At 50.2% G+C, this 22,262-nt stretch overlaps 1 protein-coding gene across 1 annotated transcript; it reads left to right on the forward strand.

Moving 5' to 3' along the window:
• Positions 1-14: 14 nt before the first annotated feature.
• On the forward strand, positions 15-22,140 carry CSF1R (colony stimulating factor 1 receptor). The gene is made up of 21 exons (XM_026122626.2): positions 15-216; positions 5,675-5,920; positions 6,720-7,004; positions 7,559-7,695; positions 8,494-8,653; positions 9,548-9,737; positions 10,842-10,957; positions 11,240-11,360; positions 12,102-12,292; positions 12,908-13,020; positions 15,185-15,311; positions 15,799-15,903; positions 16,241-16,351; positions 16,832-16,994; positions 17,562-17,668; positions 17,813-17,931; positions 18,697-18,819; positions 18,949-19,060; positions 19,346-19,445; positions 20,121-20,226; positions 20,691-22,140. Exons 1-21 carry the CDS (start codon positions 168-170, stop codon positions 20,820-20,822), a joined length of 2,913 nt encoding a protein of 970 aa, XP_025978411.2. The 5' UTR covers positions 15-167; the 3' UTR covers positions 20,823-22,140.
• Positions 22,141-22,262: the final 122 nt, after the last annotated feature.

Genomic DNA, 22,262 nt, shown 5'->3' on the forward strand with positions numbered 1-22,262 from the left:
TCTTAACTTGTGGTTGACTCAGAAAGGAGAAGCTCCTATCCAGAGAGCGCTGGGGACGGCACCCGCGCGGAGAGGCGCCTGCCGCCCAAGCGGGTCTCTTCAGCCTCCCGCAGGGTCTTCACTGCGGCCTGGCTCCAAGCTGGGGAGGTGCCACCATCACTGGGAAGATGGGCCCTGGCCTCCTGGTGCTGCTGACTGCCGCCAGCGTCTGGCACGGTAGGTCCACGAGCCCTCCAGGGCTCCCCTCTGTCAACGTATCTCTCCAGGGAGGTTTTAGGATGTGGTTCAGGTTTCCCAAGGGTCCTGCGTGAGCACGGAGGTGTGGGAGAACCCTCTTGTCCCAGCCTGTCCTCAGGTGACATAGGGTGATGGCCCCCAAAAAGCCTAGTCTGCACTGGGGAAGGGGGAAATGTCGAGGTTTGACCAAAGGACTCTTGGCTACCAGCTGCAAAGGGCAAAGCTGGGCTCCCGATTGTGCCTACCCAAGCCTAAAAGCGCTTGTGTGGGCCTGTGGGATGGGATGTGGCAGTTGGGCAGGCTCAAGGAGCCTTGGAGGAGGCAGATAGTGGGTGAGGGAACATGCCCGCTCCACAGTGGGTACTTAGCTGCAGGGAAGAAACAATAACCAGGGCTGTAGCACCATCCAGGGCTGGCTGCAGTGCAGGAGGAGAACAGTGGTGGAGAGAGGCTGTGTTGCTAACCCGTGTTGACTCTGGATCTTAGCTGTGCTGAGGGCTCACTTTGGCTGCCTGTTTCCCTGCTAGGAGAAGACCAAGCTGAAAGGTTCTCAGCAGCAGGGAGAGAGGTGGTTTGGGTCTGGAGGTGGGTTAGGAGGAAGAAGAGATGCAGCAGAAAGTGTGCTCCAAGGGAAGCTCTCTCTGGAAAAAAAACATTTGCATAAAGAGGGCACGAGCTGGAGATACTTGGCCTACAGGTGAGAGAAAGTTGGGAAAGACCTCTAGCAGCCCCTTTCAATGCACTTCCTTGCTGGTAGGACAGTGGTGTCTGAGGACTGCTATTCTTTGATGGTATTGGCTTATGCAAAAGGGCTGTAGAGCCAGGTGTTAGACCCTGTGATGGAAACTGAATTCAGGCAGCCAACAGGGGAAGGTGAATACAGCTGTTATTTGAGGCCGACGAGGTGGCCAAGAGGCGATGGCTTATCAACCTCAAGAAAGAGTCACTAAGCCAGTTTTGAGGTTTGCAACCAAACACACAAAAATCAGTCCCTGTTCTGGGACCGGTGTTACTGATCTTGTATCTCAAGCACTGGCATCCTCTCAGCTCTTTTTGTCCCCCTTCCCTCCATTTTCCTGCTGAGCTCACTCCCTTCAAGGGGTCGTCAGACTCTGGGAAATTCCTCCTCAAAGGGTGTAATGGGGTGGGGGGGAACATTTGGCATATAGCAGGGAGACTGTTTCCCTCTCGAGCTGCTGCTGTGTTTGTATTTTCAGCTTGGGAACCTTGCATGTCTTGCTATTGCACTGCACAGTGTTGCCCTTCAAGCCACATCTCCTATGTGCTCAGCTGTTTCCAGGCCTGCTGTGCTGGGAGCTGAGCTGTGAAGACTGCAGGGTTTTGTCACTGTTCTGGTTCAGGGAGTCTGGCCTGAATTCCTTGTCACGCCTGTTCTTGCTTCCATCCCCTTCCTTTCCAGCCCCTGCAGCCGTTGTCGGACTCCTGAGGAACAACTATGTCTTTAGTATCTTTGCACTCAGTTTTATGTTTCAAATGTTGCTCTCTGGTTCCCAGGTGGGACAGGACACCAAAGCATCTTTTGTGAGACTCTCACCAGCTTGACTGTTGGAGGAGGGATTTTTAACACTTTTCTATCCTGCTCCAGTCTGAACACAGGACTCAGTGTTTAATCCCTTGTGTGATGTTAGCCCACTGCGGAGAGTGTTGGCATAGGAGCAGTTGCTCCACTGGTCACCCCTTTAAAGCACTGAAGAGTGTATTTGGGAGAGCATTGGTTTGTAGACACTATCTGTTTCTTATGGTTTTTAAGGTAATAAGGACTAGACACCTCTGATGTATGTGTGTGAGATCATAGCAAGATCTGTCAGGATCTCCTAAAAGGTTCCCTAAGGCACCTGGGTGATGCAGGTCACCAGCCATGACAGCCTCACAAGACAGTCTGCCACATCAGGGAGTTAAACACGCTGTTCTCAGTGTCATGGCTCTTGGCCATCTCCAGCACAAAGCCCTGGCATGCTGAGGCTGTCTAAAGCAGTCACCTCAGCCTGAAGCTAGAGCTGGAGCCTGAGTCCCTTCTGCTGCCTCTTGGGTTGTGGGTGCATGTTCTGAGCATGTCTATGGCTGATGCAGTGTGACCCTTGGGCCATACTGCCTTGGGACCTGGCTTCTCTGTGGGGGAGGTGTCATGCACTCAAATCCCGGCTTCAGATAAAGCAGAGGAAGGACTTGAAACCTGAGCATCCCATGTCTGTGTTCTTGGCTAGCTGGAGAGGTCTTCCAGGGAGTTTTGGCACTTTTGTTGTGGATGAATCTAAGCCTCTGAGGAAGAAGCCCCAAGCAGAGAGGGGCACTGAACCTCCTTCTCTCCCCCCTGGTACCGTAGGTGAGTCTCTCAGGAAGGTGTCCTCATAGACCAGTTCCCCCCACCCCCATCATTGTGGGGAGAGCAAGGGGAGCCCAGGCCTAATGTGGGTCCCTCCAAGGGCTAGACTCAGCCTAGCTATTCCCCAGGATCAAGTCAAGGGCCTGATAACTAACCTCTGTGCAAGGTTGCTGAGCCTGCAAGTCTTATTAGCCTCCATTTCTCCGTACTTGCCTTTTCCAAACCCTCAGCAGAGGAGAGTTATGTTTTGGCTGTGATCAGAGAGGCAGGGATGGAGCCCGCAGCTGTAACTAGAGGTCATGGTTACACAACCCGAGTGTGGCAAAACCTTTGGCCAGCAGTTACCGGCAGTGCTGAGGAAGCTGCTGAGGAGCAGCAGAGAGACATCCTTGGGCTTCGTGCAAGATTGCACACTGGTCAGCAGGGAGCAAGCCTCCCCCAGCAGTCCTGCTTCCCCATTCTGGAGAAGGGGAGAAGGACCTCTGACTCATTCCCCAGCGCACGCAAAGGAGTGGGCACTTGGGTGGCCTGTACCTGGCAGGGCCCTACAGTCAGTGTCCCTGTGCTCTGTCCTGTCCATCTTCACTCCACCTGTGCAGTGCTTTTGCCATTGCTAGGAGTCTTCAGCGACTGCCTGAAGGCTGCTGGCTTCTTCACTGCAGGACATTATGTAGAATGGGAGCTTTTCTGGCTGTATCTTGGGAGCAGTTAGAGGCTGATAACAAGGACACTGGGTGACAAGACTCTTGTTTCTGTCCTATTGTTGTGACCACACCAAGGACCAGTTATAACATGGCCTTTTCCCAAGCCAGTCTGAATGCAGCTCTGTGTGAAGGAAAGCTTGGCTCCCTCATCAAACCTTGCTGAAGCCTTGGATACAGAAGGACAGCCAAAGTGAAGAGCTGGCAAGGCAAAAGTGTCCAGAGATAGAGAGTAAAAGCAACAGAAATGTGTCAAGCCCTGCTAGAAAACACAGCTTAGCAAAGAGGGAGGAATGTTGTACCTCAGATATGTGGAAAATGTGGCTTTGCAAAGGATTCTGGGATATGTTTTTCTCCACTTTGGAAATAAATGAGGCTTTTCCTCTTTCCACAGACAGATAAAAACATCACAAAAAAAACCACAAGGAGATAAAATGTCAAACATTCCATGCTCCCAGGCTCCCTGTTGCCCGCTTCCTCCCCCAGGGCCAGCATGTTTGATTCAGGCCTTGTTTGGGTTTCCCCGGTGCAGCTGCATCATTGTCGCACACCAGCAAAGCTCTCCAGGGGCTTAAGTCTCACGTAGCTCTGCCCTCCATTGCACAGAGGGACGCCTCAGCCCAAGACTGCTTCAGAGATGCTCTTTGGGCTCTGGTGTTGCAGCCCTGAGCAGAGCTGGTAGGGCAGGACACACATTTGCCCCTCAGCCGTTCCTGTTCCTCACCAAGTGAGGGCTGTGAATGGGGGTGGCTGAGGATGAGTGCGTGCTTCTTCTGACAACTCTGTTAGAGGGGCGGTGTCTTCTCTCCAAGGTGGCATCTGGGAACTGCTTTAAATTGTCTTTGCTACTGCTGCCCATGCCCATAACCAGCCTTCCCCGGCTCTCTTCCCTGCAGCAGACTTGGATAGTGAAGGGCTGTAACCTCAGGCCACTGCTCTCCTTCCCCTTGAGGATATGCAAGTGCAGCTGGATGAATGGTGTCATCATGGGACACTTTGTCCTTTCTCATTTCCTGCCAAGTTAGGGCCTTTTTATATGTTTGGACAACAAATGTTTCAACCTACAACCTATAGAGCCCCTGTAAGTTGAGGGCTGTGTCTGCAGCAGTTTGATGCATCCCAAGGCCAAATTTGGCCCTTGTTTCCACTGCCACCACCCCAGAGGAGCTCTGCTGCCTGCAGTGACCTCCTCTGCTAAGAGCGGCTGGCTGATAACTTGGGCAGATACCTTTCTTCTTACTATTATTTGAACCCTAGCGTGTGTCCCTTTAAGACATGAGGATGGCTTAGCAACCGGGAAGAAAAGCAGAAGTGGGAGAATAGCCCTGGATAGGGGACAGAGTGGGGGTGCAGAGCCCCCCAAGCACAGATAGCCATTTGCAATGTGTTTCCTGTCCTCTGCAAAGGCCTGGCGTGGGGGTGGCAGTACCACTTCTTCCCTAGCCCCACAGCACTGATTCATTTCTCACTTCCCCCCACCCTAAATATAGGTGGTGACTCAAAGAACTTGCTGACGCAGCAAAACAGGGAAAAAATATTTCCCTCTGACACTGAGGGCTGGAGTGGGACTCTGGTTCCCCTTTATTCAGCCAGTGGAGAAGCCATCTTCAAGGCAGAGATGGCGTAGAAATCGGGCTGGATTGCAATAGCAAGTGACAGCACAGTCTGATGTGCAGTGTATAGGATTATGGCTGTGGGCTTGCATGAGCCATTTAGCTTTTACATGCCTCAGTTTCCCACCCCTGAATATGAATAATACTGCTGACTCACTTCCTAATATGTTGCTGGGATCTGGGAGGAAAAACAAACTGTTTGACTCTGTGATAAGGCATGAGTAGGTGTCCTTGTACCCTTCAAAATCCACTGCCCAGCAAACAAAAAAGGCAGACTTCCCAAACTACGTGCACTGAGCCGCTCTGCAGAAGCTTTCCAGGCTGCTTCTAGCTGATCATAGCACCAGTACAAAAAAGAGAGCCCCATCCTCTGGGCTTGGCCTGAACTTCACTAAATGACATTAACAGCTCACCAGACTCCTACAGTACCTCTACTTCCACCACAAAAAGAGAACCTGATGCAAAAAGAGGCAAAACCTAACAGGAACAATTTCCAAGCTAGCACCTGGCCTGATCAGCTCCAGATGATGGTGTTTCCTTCCACAGTGCTCTGAACATTCAGATATGGCTTCATTTCCCTTCCCTGAACTTCACTCCAGGTCACTGTAACAGTCTGAGGTGGGAAATGGCTTGAGCAATGTGACACAAAAAGACGGTCTGCACCCCAAATCCAGTCTTTTCCTAGTGCTAAGCTACTCCATGTTCAGCAGTGTGAACTTCTGCAGAGCATCCTGAAGGATCATTTGTGCATCTTCCCTCTCTCTCTTTTTTGTTCACAGGCTCAGCATCCCCAGTGATCAGCCCTGACATCTCTGCTCTGGTTGTCAATACGGGTGATCCGGTCACCTTGCACTGCTCAGGAGACTCCGAAGTTGAATGGTACAGCCAAAAGGATACGTCCACCAACCACACCAGCAGCACACTCAGTATTCCCAAGGCCACTTACAGGGATACAGGCACCTATAAGTGTGCTTATGTCAACAGCAGCGACAAGGGCATCGCATCTCTGCATCTGTTTGTGAGAGGTAGCTGTTGTTCTCTCCTCCCACACGTGCAAGAAGAATGACCTCCTTTCAGGGAGCAAAGCCATTGTGCAGGTCCTCTGTATGGCTGTGGTCATGTGTGTCTGGGGAGCAGTGCAGGCTCCCAGCAGGGCTGTGGCTCACCCACACACAATGGGGCCCATGACTGAAGCATTAGGGTAAGGCACAAAGCATCTACATCCCCTGCAGATGTAGGAGTGGCATGAACCTCTTCCTCCATCTACCTTGGCTTCTCTTCCCACAAAACAGCGATGAAGGTCTGTTTTCTGTTGTAACATGCAGTGAGATCTGGAAATCAGAGAAGAGCTGTGTTCTCAGCACCCCAGATATGGGGGAGATTCACATTAATCATGTCCCCACCATGTGAGCTGAACCCTAAATGTTCTTTTACCCCAGAAGGAGTTACGTCGGGTAACTCCACCATGTGAGTTCACCCCTTCCCTCGTACCAGGGACACTGTCCTGCATAGGGAAGGTGGAGATCTTACAAAACAAAACCAACACCATGGTTAAAGGCTGAATAGTGTTAAACATGCTGCTTAATCTCTTTTGTCTGTGTGCATTCATGACTTGCTAGCTCTGTTCTCTTCAACCGCCTTACCTGGAATTGGACTTGTCACGTAAGTTTTGGAGGCTGACTGAAGCAGGCATTAAGCAGGGCTGCCCCCAACTCTCACTAGGCACCAGTGCTGGAGAGGACTTGCGTTTGCTGGAATGTGTCTCTCAGCTTTAATGCATGCTTTCCGGATATGATTCTCTGGCCTGTCTTGTTTTCTCCACAGATCCCAATAACGTGTGGTACACTCCAACTTTCCGGATCCTTGTGACCAAAGGCAGTAATGCTGAACTCCCTTGTCTCATCACGGCCCCTGAGTATGGATCCAGCGTGACTCTGACAATGGACAACGCCTCTCGCCTCTCGCCAGGGACCAGCTATTCTTTCAGTGCAGAGAAGGGAATAACACTATACAATGTGCAACACCAGCAGAAGGGCTATTACTATTGCCAAGCAGTGATAAATGGAAAAATAAAGAAGTCATCAAGAATAAGACTGATTGTGGAAGAAGGTAAAGGTTTGGGGTTGCTACTGTCCTCAGGGGGACAGCAATAGCTCAGCTGGCTGCAGTGGATAGCTAAGGAAAAGCTCCTGCTGAGAGGTAGGAAAGACCTTCTGAACCTGCAATCTTAAAGGCCCTTAATGGAGGCAAGATTCAAAATAACACTAGCTTTGGGCAAATTCTCTCCTTTAGGTGGGTTTCTGAGGTTCGCGGTATTCCAATCATCACAGGCACTACCATAGCCCAGAGAAAAACACATCCACTTGTCTCCCTGACACTCTGAAAGTCCTCAGGCCCTGATGCTCAGAACATAACCATTGCACAAGGATCCCCTTCCCTTTCAACTCGCAGTCGTGTCTGGTGTGGTCTCACCCATCTTTATCGGTTCCCCATAGACATATGCATTCAAAAAGGAGCAATGATCCCTAGGGAAGGAGAAGACCAGGGTGTAAAGATTGAAGAGAAGGGAAAACAGAAGGCAGACAGTCCCTGGGGAGTCTCTAAAGCACAGGGGATCAGTGGGCCATCTGATATTGGAACTGTCTCTGCTTTCCTTCGTATAGCACTGGAAAAGCCTGTATCGGTGATGATGGACCCTACAGATCATGTGCGAATCGTGGGCGAACCTTTCAAAATCACTTGCAGAGTAATTGCTCCTTCCCACAAGTACAACATCAAATGGGTGGCAGCAGCAAAGACCGTAAGTTGGGTGCACAGCTTCAAGGGTGGATAGGACCTCTCAGGACACCAGGGAGGAAGAGGGCAGTAAGAACTACTGCAGACCCAAGCTGGCTGCAGCAAAGCTTCAAACTGTCCAGCTGAAGCAGCTATTAGAATAAGCTGTAGAAATCTTAACATGGCCATCCTTTCCTTTGGGTGACACAGGATTAAGAAACACCTGTGTGTTGTCAGGGTCTTCCTGCAGGAGAGAAAGAGAGGGTTGTTGTTTTAGCTTGGTTCACTGAGCAAGATCTACGGTACCTACCAGCAGAACACAAAAGCCATTTCACCACTCAGTCCCTCAGGGGCTTATAAAGCAGCAAATGTGTTCAGGACACATAGCTCCCCAGAGAGGAGAGATGGGAGAAGAAAGGGAAGGCACATCAAACTTTCTTTTCAAATATCTATCATGTTGACTTTTAACCTCGAGAAGGTTAGATAAGATTTGTTAGGAGTCCTTGTTATGTCTGATTCCTCTGTTCATGAGTGGAAATCAACATAAGATATATCTCATGTTTGAATCATGCAGCGTAAGGACAGCTTACAGTCAGAAGGCTGGCAATAGCAGTAACCCTGCCTGCAGTGGAATATCTGCTCTGAATACTTGGCTTTAATATGCCTCTTTGTCTCCATACAGATGGCTTTTAGTAATAGGGGCTCTATAACAAAGCTTGGTGGCCCAGAACAGATGGTGCTGGGTACATTTGATATAAATATTGTTTTGTTCCATCTTCTGCCCTTCCAAGCAAGTACTTGATGTTCCCCCCATGCCTGACAGGTCAACAGAACTAAAAAGCTTAGCTTTGAAAATGAGAACTACCTCATCGACGACATCCTGTCCATTCCGGCGGTGACAATGGAAGATAGCGGGAAATACACTTGTATAGCCAACAATTCTGCAGGATCCAAGAATGCCTCAACATTGCTCCAAGTAGTAGGTGAGTACTTCCCAAAAAGGCAAGGAGGTATGAGCTGAATCATACCTGGCCCTGAGCATTTGCTGCTTCTGCCACCACCTTGTTCCTAGTTTGTTTGTCAGAGACACCATCCTTGCCTCTGTGTGAAGGCTCACCTGAGAACTGTGCAGTTGCTAGGAAATGAACTGTTCGCTTCATGTCTTGAGGAGCAGGAGGACATTTTTTGGAGTCTGGATGAAAAAACAGAAAGCCTTTCTCTATTTCTGTGTTCATAAACAGCTTTGAAACAAAAAAGAATGGGGCAAGACCATGCTAAAGCCCTGGAAAGGCAGGCTAGGGAGAAGAGCAACCCATATGAGCAGAGACTGGATCTTTGTCTCTTCTGATGACAGACCCACATAAGAGGATTCAAGTCTACTATGCACTTGTTTGTATCTCAAAACAAGGAAAATTCATCATTGCAGCTCTTAGGCTTGGGATTGCTGGTGACCCAAAGATGCTGCATACCATGGCTCAGGAGGAGGACTTGGTCTGGGATGTTTCCAGATGAGAAGCCAGGAATTTAGCTAAGGGTCAGGTCTTCTATAGATGCTCAGGAGATACAGTTTTAGCCTCATCACCTGTTAAAATACAGTGTGTAAAACCTCTTGCTCTGTGTAAGTTCTCCAGAGCTCCCTAGCTCTCCTCAGACAGAGTGTAATCCAAGCCATCATGACAGAGAAGAAACTTCTTTAAAGTAATTTGGCAACATGAGACATGTAATCTGTGTAATGCCTCATTCCCTCCCCCAGTCTCCTAGCTGAGGCTACTCTTTCCAGTAATGGTCCGTTTGTGAAGCTGGTATAAGCGTGTTTCAGGTCTTTCTCTTCTTTGTGGACATGCCTGCTGATGGTCCTGCTCTCCTCCATCCTACAGAGAGAGGTTATGTGTTCCTGACCCCAGTGCAAGCCACCAGCCAGGAAGTTGCCTTAGGAGAGAGTCTGAAACTCCAGGTCCTGATTGAGGCTTACCCCACACTTCTCCACTGGGGTTGGAAGCACACAAACCCTTTGAAGAAGTCTGAAACCACTATATTCAAGGACCAAATGGTCTCTGGAAACAATTGGTATGTGCTTTTTCTGTTCTACACTAGCCATGGCATGTTTCCATGTGAGACAGCCAGACCCCATCCTACTGGCTGACAGAAAACCTTCTAGTTTTAAAGAGGGGAACTGTTTTGCCTTTCTGTCTTCCATTTCCAGCATTATTAGGAAACCACAGTGAGCAAGCCTGATCAGGTCAAGGAGGGCATCACCTTTCCCTAACTTGACAGTCTTCTCTTTAGAAAATCTTGTGGAAGTGACTCTCACATTTGTGTTCTGGTTGTTCAAGTTTGCCCTCACACAGCAGGAAGAAATTGCAGGGGTGGGTGTGCAGGAAGAAAAACTGAATTCCTGCACTGCCCCTCAGACCTGTGCTGCACTGTGCAGTCTGGGGAGCCCATGCACCAGCAGGCACTCACATGCCCTGTGTCAAGGGAGGCCAGAGACATCACTATGAGGTTATGATAGGTACTGACCTAAAGGGAGTGCATGGCCATGCTCTTCCAAAGTCTACAGCCAACCCAGGCCAAAAGGAGACTGAAAGAAAGAGAATCGTCCCATTCATTGGGGAGTTTTGGCAATTCCCCTTTCATTTTCTCAGAAACCCAAAATAATCCACAAGAGGAACTGTGGCACTCAGCAAGCAGGATGGCTTTAGAGCCAACACTCATTTGCATCGGGGTCTGAGAGCTGTGCTGCGGTAGGTGGGAGGGGGCACTCGGGACCATTGACTTTGTGGGCTAAGGGATAGGAGGACTAAGTCATTCTCTCAGAAGCGGGAAGACCAGCATCCTCTGGCCCTTCCCAGGCAGTGATTTACATGTTGAACACTCTTCCTGAGCAGCCGCCCACCTGTAGCCTTTCAGAAGCGTGGTGCACTGTGTGGCAAAAGGCCTTTCCTCCAAGGGGCAGCTTTTCAGCAGCCAGTAGGATCAGACCCTCCTTGCTTCCGCTGAGGAAGGAGGCAGCAGTTTCCCCCACGGTCTGGAGGTGGTGTTGGGAAGTGTTCGCCTGCTCCAGGGCATAGGCAACAGCTGCCTTTTGGAGAGCCCAGAGCAGACTGTGTGAGTGCTTGAGTTTCCTCAGCACAGCTTTCCTCATGGTGCTTTTTCTCTGTATGGGAGCAGGTACAACAACACACTCTTCCTGAATCGCCTGAAGGAAAAGGAGAGCGGTCTCTATACGTTTTATGCCGTAAACAGTGAGACCAACACGTCGGTTACCTTCAGCGTCTCTGCGAAATGTAAGTGCTCTGCATTTACCCTTCCTTCATCCTGCTTGCCCTGGATTTACTGCCCAACAGGCAACGAGCATGACTGAAGTACCAGGGTACTGGGCCAAGACAGCTTCCAGGCCAGCGCCCACAGGAGATACAGCCAGGCTGCATCTGGGCCCTGACCCAAACCCATACATAGCACAGGGGTTCCTATGTTTTTTGTTGATCACATGGAAGGTGAATCAGAGCATGGGGAATGTACTCCTCCTCTGGTCGTAGCACCCACTGTCTCTCTGCCTTCCCCAACAGCCCCTCCAAGGGTCCGCTACGTCAGGGTGTCAGCCAATGACTCCAGCATCCTTCACTGCATGGCCACCGGCTACCCTGCCCCACGCATTGAGTGGTACCAGTGCCCCACTCATTCTGACAGGTAAGAAACGCCCTGGAGCCTGGGCCAAGCGGCACCTCCAACACGGAGGTATGCACTTGCCTTTGCAGTGCTGGTATTTGCTTAGCTGAGCACCATGTTCCAGCTGAGCACCACGTTCCAGCAAAGGCTCGCTTGCAGACAGTGCAGCTGAGCCTGTCCAGTAACAGCACCAGGGACTTTGCCCTGCTGAAGAGAGATGTTCTCAGGGACTGTCCAAGGTGAGGGGGCTAATACTATAATGAAAGTCCTGAACATGAAGAGTTCAGCTACTTGTGATTCATGTTTTCCTAATGCTTTTCCAAGGAATAGGTGAGTCCCTTTGAGAAGTGCCCTAGCATAGGTTGCTGTAGAGCTGTATTCTGGTTGGTCCTAGTCATCTTTCAGGGACCTCCTAGAAGACCCCACAGGTCTAAGGCTCTACAAAGCACTAGCTTCCTGAGCTGCAGTGTGATGGGGGCCAGTGCAGCCCTGGACAGGGAGCTATTGTATCTCAGTACAAGCCCCGTTCAAGGAGGGGCCAGAACATAGCCGTAGCCACATAAAGCCCCTCGAAGCTGTGTGTCAATACAGGGCCTTGATGTTCAGGGAAAGGCCTATATTTGGGAAGAATGCACCATGTATCATAGAGCTGCAGCCTGAATTCCCAGTGTCTCCTGTCTAGCCTGATACAAGCACCAATTCACTCATGAGGAGCTGCACAGCAGAGGGACACTCATTCTTTCCTGCACGATGTCTCTGCAGGTACAATGAGGACTATGTGTTGCTTCTGAATGACTCCAGTCCCCAGGTGGTGAACATACTGCCCTTCCAAGAGGTGGATGTGGAGAGCACCCTCCCATTCCAGGAGCTGGATGCCAACTTCACCTTCTGCTGTGTGGCCATTAACAGAGAGGGGAGTGCCTCTGACATGCTTCACTCTGTCACCATCACCAGTAAGATAAAAACTGGTAGCTTTTTGCAGGGAGGATATAGGCTTTTGGGGGCCCATCTTCCTGCATGTACATCCTCACTGCCTTGCAAGAGAGGTAGAACAGATTCCACGGCCCCTCTCTGCTCATGGTGGGGAGGCTGTGGCATTTGCCACTCCTAGGAGTTGAGTGGGAACTGCTGGCTGGGCAGAGACTCGTGCCAAAGGTTGAGCTGTGCCATGAACACCCTGTAATTGCAGGACTTAGCTCTGTGTGCTCAGCACAGCCAGCTATTGCTTAGCCCACTGGAGTCTGGAGGTTGCATCTTTTGATGGCTCTGTTCTTGCTGCAGAGATCTTGGTCCCCAGTCAGCCCAGCTTGCACCTATTCTGACCTGGTGCTGTTCATGTGGGGAGTATGGTGAAGGGGGGGGAGGGGCTGGCACGGCTTTGGGTTTCATGTTAAGAGCTACTGGGATTCAAGGGAAATTGTTATGGGTGTCTCTGAGGCCAGTGATGGGTTTTGTTGCATATGGGGGAAGCCTAATCCAGATGAACAGCTGGGTAAAATGTTGCCAGGGATTGTGCATTAGCAGTGAAACAGGAGCAGTTTCTCATCCCTGTTTCTTTGCTCCTCCAGGAAATATCATGGCCCTCCCAAACAAGCTCTTCAGCCCCGTTCTCTCCACCTGCATGGGCACATTGGTCCTGCTGCTCCTCCTACTCCTCTTCCTCCTCTACAAGTACAACCAGGTCAGACTCCCTGTTGTGTAGCAAGGGCTGCAAGCCCTGCCCAACCTCAGAGACCACACTGCCTGGGCTGACAGCCACAGGCAGCAAGCATTCAGCTTGCAGGCAAGATGGCGAAGCTACCTTCCTCCTTCCCAACTGTCTCCCAAGCCCCTCAGGAGTTTCCTGCTGCCAGGCAAAGCCCATGAGCCACCAAACCCAGTGTGTGAACACTTCTCCTCCCTCCAGTGTTGCAGGTCCCTCAGGCTTGCAGGCCAGAGCTCACCGCAGGCATTGCTCAGCCCCAGACAAAGGTGCTTGCTCTGTGCTGTCAGATGCAGTCAGTTTTGCTCTGATCAACATGAATCCACAGACTGAGTTTAGGGGGGGAAAAAAGGGTTGTGCAATTGCATCTACTCCCTGCTTTATAAAAAGCTGTCTCCATGGGGAACAGGCTGATGTCAGAAGGCAGTTGTCTCCAGGAAGATTTGGTCACTATTTTTACACAAGAACTTGCCCCATTTTCTCTGCAAGATTCCTTTTCAGCATTTGGATTCCTTCTTGGTTGTTTCTGCAAACTGCACCAGTCAATAACCACCTCCACTTCATCAGTGGGTGAAAACCTCCTGTTTTTCAGTTCTCCCTTTGGCACACTCCTCTCCCATCAAGGCTGTTAAATTTTACAGCGGAGCTCTGAAGTGCCTGGTGGTCACAAGATCCAGCAGAACACTCTCCCAGACAAGGACTTACAGCTTTGCAGGAAGAGCTGTCTTTGTTTCCAAGAAACCTCTGCCCTAGCTGGCCAGATCTTCCCTTGTGGGAGCAGATCTGGCCAGTAGTCCAGAGAGAGGGGGATGAATGGACATGTGAGCACAGCTCCAGAGAAATAGCCTCTAGGAAGGCCTTGCAAGCCCAAGGCGAACAGGACGTGCTTATAAGCGATCCTGTGCCACCCATGGGCTTCTTGAGCCATAGCTGATTGCTGCTTTCCGTTTGACAATTCACCTAACAGTGCAGCAATGCTCACCCTCTTGGAGCAGGCAACAGAAAATACACCCAAGTGCATGTAGCATTGTTTGACCTCTACTGGAAACTGCTTCTTGGAGCATCACAGCCGTGTCTTTGTTGGACAGCTTGGATGGGCATGGGTGTTTAACCCTTAGGCAAAGGGAAAAGGAGCAGTGTCAAGGAGAAAACAGAAACAGATGCTTTTCATCAAACTGCAGGAGATCTGTTTGCTCCAGGCTTTGTCCCTCACTCCTCTGCTAACCCAGCTATGGGCATCTACTCGCAGACTGCATCCTTCTCTGCAACTATCCAGGGGAAGTGGTGAGAAGAAGGATTTCCGCACACACCTTCCAGTAGCTGCGACCTAGCGTGATTCATTGCAGTCTGGCTCACTCCACCCCCGCTTCCCCATGCCTGCTCTGATGGGCCAGAGACCCTTGGTGCCACTCTGAGGTGCAGGTCTTTGCCTGTCTCCATGGACCGAAGCAAAGGCTGCACACAGCGCTCTCATGCCAAGCTGCTTAACTTCCTCTCTCTGCATTTGTGCCCCCAGGGTGGCTCCCTAGCCCTCCCAACATGATGACACCCAGCCCAAGCTGGCAGCTGCCGCTGCCCACAGGCTCCAGCACTGCTTCTCCCTGTACTCGCCTGGTTACTTCTGCCACAAGATTCGTGGAAAAGAGAAGAAATTCTTACTTCTCTTTCTCCATTTCTTTTTTTCTCCTGTAAGGGAAGCTGGGCTGGGCCAGTTCCACTGGTCTGCTGTAGTCAGCAACCCAGGGTGCCCAGGCAGGAGGCACAGCTGGATGATCTCCCTCCAGCACCAGCTGGGCACTGGTCAGCCACTGGTCGGGGTGGGGGAAACAGGCTGGGTCTCCCAACACTGCTGTCCCAAATGAGGCCAACAGGCTTCTTTGCTAAGTGAAAGAGGCAAGAGGGCCTCCCTTGATCATGGAGGAGGACTGGGGGGATTTTGCAACAGCAAGGGAACTGGCCTGTCGAGACCCAGCTTCCCTTGCTCAGCGCAGGCTCCAGCGCAGATTCAAATCAAGAAATATTTGATGGGCTGAAACCCAGGTCTCCCCTCTATGCTCTCAGGGTGAGAGCTAGTGTCTGTGTTGGGACAGGGGAGCCCTCAGGACTAGAGGAACATTGTATAACTGGAGTCTCTTCCTTACAGAAACCCAAGTACCAGGTGCGCTGGAAGATTATTGAGGCCTGTGAAGGGAATAACTACATCTTTATTGACCCCACTCAGCTGCCGTACAATGAGAAATGGGAGTTCCCCAGGAATAATCTCCAGTTTGGTAAGAAACCTTCCTTGCTGATTCCGTGGTGGCAGGCAGCTCACCACAGAACTGAAATGCTCCAAGGGACAAAGCCAAAGCGACTAGGCAACATCCAAAGCTGCATCCAGACAGTAGAGCAACAGCCTTAGCTGGGCCCTGCTGCCTTCTTCCACTCAGGATGGCAAATGCTAGGGTACAACCTCCCTCCAGCCCTCCTTTGCTCCAAGAAAGGTTAAGAGGATCCCATTCCTCCTCTTGCATCTGACTTTGTTCCTAACACATAGAGCTAGTGAGCCCGTGTTTGGACATTGTTTCCTTCAAACTATCTTTGCTCACAGTAGAATTCCCCTTAGATGTACCAGCTTCTGAGCAAAGGTTGCTCATGTGTCATCTTATCTGGGCTCAGCAGAAGTCTACCCATCAGACCTCCTCAAAGCTGTGTGCTGGACAACTACCCAATCCCTTTTTAGAAAGCATCTTATAAGCACATCTTTTTCTTCTGCAGGAAAAACTCTTGGAGCTGGAGCCTTTGGAAAAGTGGTAGAAGCCACTGCTTTTGGGCTGGGCAAAGAAGATTCGGTCCTCAAAGTGGCTGTGAAGATGCTGAAATGTAAGCCCAGAGCAGCTTGCAAAGGCTGATATCCTCCAAGCTTCTTCAGGCAGGATGTAGGGTGTGTTTGCCACATCCGCTGGTGCTTCCAGGCTGTAACACCTACTTTTTTTAGACATTTCTGCGATAAGCACTGGGTGCTGGAGTCACATGGCTACCATTGTTTGTGGACACATGTGGCCAGAGACACAGGCAGAGGACACACATTCCCCTCTGAGTCTCTTTCCTCCCTTTGTTCCATCTCTGTCTCTGCCTTTTCTGTCCTCCCCCATCATCTTCTTCTCCACCTTGTCCCTCACCCACTGCTTCACACAATCCTTCTCCTTTTGGCTTCCAGCATCAGCAGACACAGATGAGCAGGAGGCTCTAATGTCTGAGCTGAAGATCATGAGTCACTTGGGACACCACGAGAACATTGTTAACCTGCTGGGAGCATGTACCCATGGAGGTAGGATCCCACAGCCCTGCTCCCCCAGGAATCCCTCCCACAGCCTGCTCCTCAAGGCTGTTACCTCTTTTCAGTCTCACAAGGGAGAGGTACCTGATGAGCCCATTGGTCTTTTCTGATCCTGTAACTCTGCAAGGGTCTATGGAAAAATATCTAAACACTGAGTATTTTCCCCAACACTACTCCCTTCATAAATAAGTGGTTTAAAGGGGCTTAGATGCCTGAGACAGACTGACTGATGCTTATCCCAAAGAAACAGGAACTTTCTCCATAGAAACCCCCATATACTTCAAGGTGGAAGCGATGGTCCTCAGCACCAGCTCGGCAGGGCTGGCCATTTCAAGACGTGCTGGCGTGCAGTATGGATTCTGCTGCCCCCTCCTGCCTCCACCCTGCCCTGGCCACCTTCAGCCCCACACTGGTCCCTACCATCAGGGAAAACAGTCACTTCTTAATGAATCTCTTCTGCCTCTCTCCCAGGCCCAATTCTCGTCATCACTGAGTACTGTCGCTATGGAGATCTGCTGAATTTCCTGCGGAAGCAAGCTGAATCCCTAATTATCCAGGACTCAACTCTGGACACCTCTCTGGACAGCACTGCTGAGTACAAAAACATCGATCTGGAGAAGAAGTACATCCGCAGGTAAGAGCAGAGCTCAGGTGGTTGGGGGGCCCAGCAATGCCAGGCTTGGGTACTTGCTGTAAAAAGTATCCAGAAGACTATGCTATGGTGGGAGGTGAAGGCCAAAGGTGTGGGGATTTGCAAAACACCAGGATGTAAAAGCTGCTAAGAATGTATGTGTTTAGACAAGTTTTTCAAAAAGCTTTTCACAGCAACCAGTGAGATACCTACAATAAATCCAGGTTTCAGACTGCCCTCCCACAGTCTGGAATCAAAACTACTCTGCTTCCTGCACTGTTGGGCACACGAGTTTTGCAGAACAAGAGGCTGAGTGCTCCTCATCAGCCAAGAGCCATCGCTTTACAAAAGGGGAGCAGTATTTGGAGCCCCCCCATACCACAAGGCACCTAGGTTCCCTTTCTGAATGAGCCTCAACACTGACTTTCCCTCTGCCCTTCAGCCTCTAGCTAAGCCACTTCCCACAGGCAGGGATGTGGCTTCTCCACTCAGTGGATATGGAGAAGGGCAGAAGATGCTGCCATAGGGTTGCTAACAGCCTGCCTCTGTCGCTGTTGCTCTCTGACTCAGTGACAGCGGCTTTGCAAGCCAGGGTTTGGAAACATATGTTGAAATGAGGCCTGTGTCATCATCAGCATCATCAACTTCAGCATCATCAGATTCTGCACAAGCCAGGGGTGAGTTAAAAGTCCATTTCCGTTTTTTCATGATTTCTTCATTCTGGTCATCTTGTTTGGTTGAGTTCTGGGAACTCGGATATAGCATAGCCCACGTTACCTACCAGGTTTGTTAGGACGCCAAAGTTTCTCTTTGAATTTCAGGGAAAAGCTCAGAGGAAGAAGAAGAAACCAGGGAGGACCTCCGTCCCCTCAATCTCTCCGATTTGTTACAGTTCTCCAGCCAGGTGGCTCAGGGCATGGCATTCCTTGCGTCAAAGAACGTGAGTGCCAAAAGCATGACTTCCCCCAGTACCCCACCTGGGAAACCCTCAGTCCAGCCAGCAGAGACTAGCGACCACAGTTGCATAAATGTCACGATGGTTTCAGATGGGGTGGCCAAACCCAAGCAAGCTGCTGCTGGAGATGGGCCTTTCTCCTCCACCTGCTGGATTCTCTAATCTTTGTCTGGGCTCAGACATGCTGGGCCACTGCAAGCAGTGTTTCCTCCCAAGCTGCCTCTCACAGGCTCTAGGCAGGCCATCGCAGCAGGGCAGCGTTAAGTGGGGGGACTCAGGGCTGTGCATCATGCTAGTCTCAGCCCTTTCTCCCCAGCTTTCACACAAGGTCAAGAACCTTGATGCAAAGCTATCTCGCACTACCAGCCTCCCTGCTCCTCCGGGGATAAGGAACTGAAAGTGGCCGTTGAGCTCACTGCCCAAGCTGGCTCATTTAAAGTATGCCAGAGAGCAACCATATGATGGCACCAGACATGGCAACAGTGTGAACAGCCACTGGTTCTGAGCCACCCTCCACAGGGAAGCTAAAGGCCACATGAGTTCCTGAAGGACATGATATGAAACGTCACAGTGTCTCACCACTTGACGGGGTTGAAAGGAGAGAGCCCCTAGTCCTTGTATGTGGCACAGTGCTCTCTCAAGGCCTTTTATCCTGTGAGTGTTGTTATGGTGACAGGCCCAGGTTGCAGGAGATCAGCTGGCACTGCCGGGGCATGGGCTGGGGTCTCAGTTGCACTCTTTTCTCCCTAGTGCATCCATCGTGACTTAGCAGCCAGGAATGTGCTTGTGTCAGATGGACGGGTAGCCAAGATCTGCGACTTCGGCCTGGCCCGTGACATCATGAATGACTCAAACTATGTTGTAAAAGGCAATGTAAGTGATTGAAACGGGGACAGGAGAAGGTAAAAGGAGCAAGGGTGAGGGTGAGGCTGGAGAGGGAAGGACAAGGTGTAGCATAAGCTGCAAGCTTGTCCCAGACTGGACACCTCCTTGCTCTTCCAGGCACGCCTGCCCGTGAAGTGGATGGCCCCAGAAAGCATCTTTGACTGCATTTACACAGTGCAAAGTGACGTGTGGTCTTATGGCATCCTTCTCTGGGAGATCTTCTCCCTTGGTAAGAAAAAAGCGAGCTTGCAACCCTCTTTTGGTTTCTGTGAGCACTACCCTAATGTCTTTGCATAAAAGTTTCCAAGGATTTATCAGGGCTACGAAATAATGTGTTTTGCTCCCAAAGGGGCAATTAAAAGTTCTGAGTTCCTCAGAACTCTATGAGGAAGAGTAGCACTGGCTCAAGCTACGCGCCAGGCTACCTCCTCCCACCCGCCAAGGTACATGTTAGACTAAGGGTTCGTTAAAACCGCTGGTCTGAGCACTGTCTTGGCTCCTGTCACCGTTACAGGTAAAAGCCCGTATCCTGGCATGGTGGTGAACAGCAAGTTCTACAACATGGTGAAGCAGGGATACCAGATGGCCAGACCTGACTTTGCTCCCTTGGAAATGTGAGTGGATGTGCTAAACTGCAAACAACGGGTGAAAGGGTGGCTAGAGCCACTACATGGAAAATGGGCAGGGAGGCCCCTGGGAGACTGTCACAGGTCTGCCTGCAGCCCCCAAGCAAGCCCCTGGGCAGGAGTGCCTCCCCTCAAGGGTCAGACCGAATCTTACCAAGTTGCCTCCTTAAGGTAGGAAATAAGACCTGGGACAGTCAGTTATGATGCTCTGCCCAGTATTTCCCCTCTTAATGCGAGTTCTCCCTGCTGTTCATCCGTAACCTCCCCACTCATAAATTTGGCAGCTCCTTTTTCAGCTATCTATTTTTTACTCTGGAAATGTGAGTAAATAAGTCTGAGTAGTCTACAGCAAAGGAACAAGTTTTAACTTAAAGAAAAAAAATACTGGAGGCATAAAGTCTCTTGCAGACAGATCAGGGGCCTGCAGAAGGAGTTTGCTGTATGTTCTCCTGTACTCCTCCTACCCTGGAGCCCTGCATATATACTGACCACAGGTGTTGTAGACAGGAAAACAGAGAAGATAAGTGGCTGCTCAGTGTCACATGCCCAAACTACAGCGTATGACTCCCATTAGGCTGCAGGGAAGAGCTTGGGGTTGCAGACTCTCCAGCAACTCTAGGCCAGCTCAGTGCAGCTGTTTGACTGTCCTGTTTCACCCTGCAGATACAGCATCATGCAGGCGTGCTGGAGCCTGGAGCCCACCCAGAGACCTACCTTTGACCAGATCTGCTGCTTCATTCAGAAAGAACTGGAGGTGCATAAGGAGCAGGTGAGAAGCTTGAGAGAGGAGGAAGGGGAAGGAGGAGGGGGTACATTCTCCCACATGACTATACTCTGGGACAATTTTCCTTGTGACATCCCATACCTTTAACGGATGGGCACAGTCTAGTGTTGGTGAAAAATGCAGAGGTGCCCCGATTTTCCCATGCTGAAGGGTCAAATCACCCCCCCGCAGTGACCAAAAGGGGGCTGGACACAGAAATATGGATACTTTGCTGCAGCTATAGGGGTAGCAACATGGCTACTGCCACTGCAGCCCTGCCCACATCTCCCTGAATTTGGTATGCAATTGGACAAAAGACACTCTGCCTTGTGAATAGCCATCCTGCAGCTCCACAAAAGCACAGGGTAGTCTTAAGTAAGTTAACAGCCCCAGCTGGTCATCTGTGCAGGGATAGAGAAGTCTTTCACCACTGAAGGGGCTGAAACACACTTCGGCTTTTTGCTTTCAAGGACTATACAAACCTTCCATCCACTGCTGAAGAAGACAGTGGTTGCGATACCTCTGGCTGCTGCGAGGAGTCCTGTGAGCAAGAGGAGAGTGGCCAGCCCCTTCTCAAGAGTAACAACTATCAGTTCTGTTAGCTGCTACCAGCACCTCAGGGTGACAAGTGACCTCAGGTGATCACCACTTTCTAGCCGTGCAGCTCCATGTCCATACCATGCAGCATCAGATGATGGGTTTTTTTTTTTCTTCTAAATACAAATTACAGCCAAGTAACACATTTCCAGAGGTCACTCACCAGCACACACTTGAACCCTTGTGTTTCATATATGGGTGCATGTACGCAGACACGAGCAAGCCTTGAAACAAATCGTGAGGGGGTGAAGAAGCGAGAAACTGCCTCACGCCAGAAGCAGGGCTTGGCAGCTCTGCCCTCTTTCCTTTGACAGTCAGTCACGGGCTGTTGCAGAGTGTGTGTCTGGATACAGTTAAAGCTTCTACCTTGCCTCAAAAATGCATTAACCTCCAGATTTCCTCATGCAATCTGCTTCTCTGCAGCTGATGCTTCTGCAGGGATTGCTTGGGTGAAATGGGACAACCTAAGGGTTATGTGAACTTGTACATGCCCCAGTAACAGGGCAGAGGGGCAGTTATTTCTCAGGTAAAATATAGAAGTGACCCGTACTCTTTGAAATGGGCACTGAATACAGTCTCAATCCAGGAAAGAATGGCAGCTTAAACATATCCAGAACTGATACCGTAATACATATCCTACGAAACATTTGAACTCTTAAACATGTAGCAATTCACTGCCTTTCTCACAGTTACAGACATGCTCTTGTATATATTTTCTTTGGTTTATTTTGATAGTACAATTGAGGTCATTTTTTTCATAAGCTAGCTAGGGCCTAATGCCCTTAAACCTTATTTCTAGTCTAGCTCTTCTAAAGGTTACTAATGCCACAGCCACCAGGTCCTGTGCAGCTAGCAAACGGGGTAACTATTGAACCTTAGGTTCACTGGACTTGGTTGGTAAAGGATCAGTATTACAGGTACAAGCACTGACACAGCTTAGGCAAACTATGACAAGCCAGAATTACTGTACAACATGTGGCCTTCACCAGACTGTGGACAATGCTGTTATGGGCCACTTCTGATTATATTACACCTCTGTGTTTATGCTAATGCCAAGTGATTGATTCCTCCTTAATAAAAAGCTAATGTATTTCTATCCGTCAGCATTATAAATAAAGATGCTTAACAAAGCAAGACTTTCCCACAGCTTTAAGGATTGTTCTCAGAGGGGAAAGGATCAGAGCAAGGGTGACACACTGACCCATCCTCTCACACTCTACCACTCTGATCCAGTCCTCAGACACTCACACTTCTCATTATCAGGTCAAGACCATTCAATCTTGTGTAACTTCAGAAACTTATTAAAAGCAAGGTTTTAAAGCACTTTGTTCTGAACAGCCTGCCTTTATTTGGGGGAAATGAAGTATTCACCAGTATGCATGGAGATAACAGGGCAGTAATTTCAGTGGGCTGATGGGACTTCTGACAACAGTCACCATGTTTGA

The sequence above is a fragment of the Dromaius novaehollandiae genome, chromosome 15, assembly GCF_036370855.1.
Source record: "Dromaius novaehollandiae isolate bDroNov1 chromosome 15, bDroNov1.hap1, whole genome shotgun sequence".
Taxonomy (NCBI): domain Eukaryota; kingdom Metazoa; phylum Chordata; class Aves; order Casuariiformes; family Dromaiidae; genus Dromaius; species Dromaius novaehollandiae.

What these genes read in the sequence shown, in the direction of transcription:
- CSF1R (XM_026122626.2), top strand. Translation starts at nt 168, where the DNA reads ATGGGCCCTGGCCTCCTGGTGCTGCTGACTGCCGCCAGCGTCTGGCAC. An exon ending in AACATTGCTCCAAGTAGTAG is followed by an intron (nt 8,654 to 9,547) that starts GTGAGTACTTCC and finishes TCCATCCTACAG; the next exon opens with AGAGAGGTTATGTGTTCCTG. An exon ending in TCACTCTGTCACCATCACCA is followed by an intron (nt 12,293 to 12,907) that starts GTAAGATAAAAA and finishes TTGCTCCTCCAG; the next exon opens with GAAATATCATGGCCCTCCCA.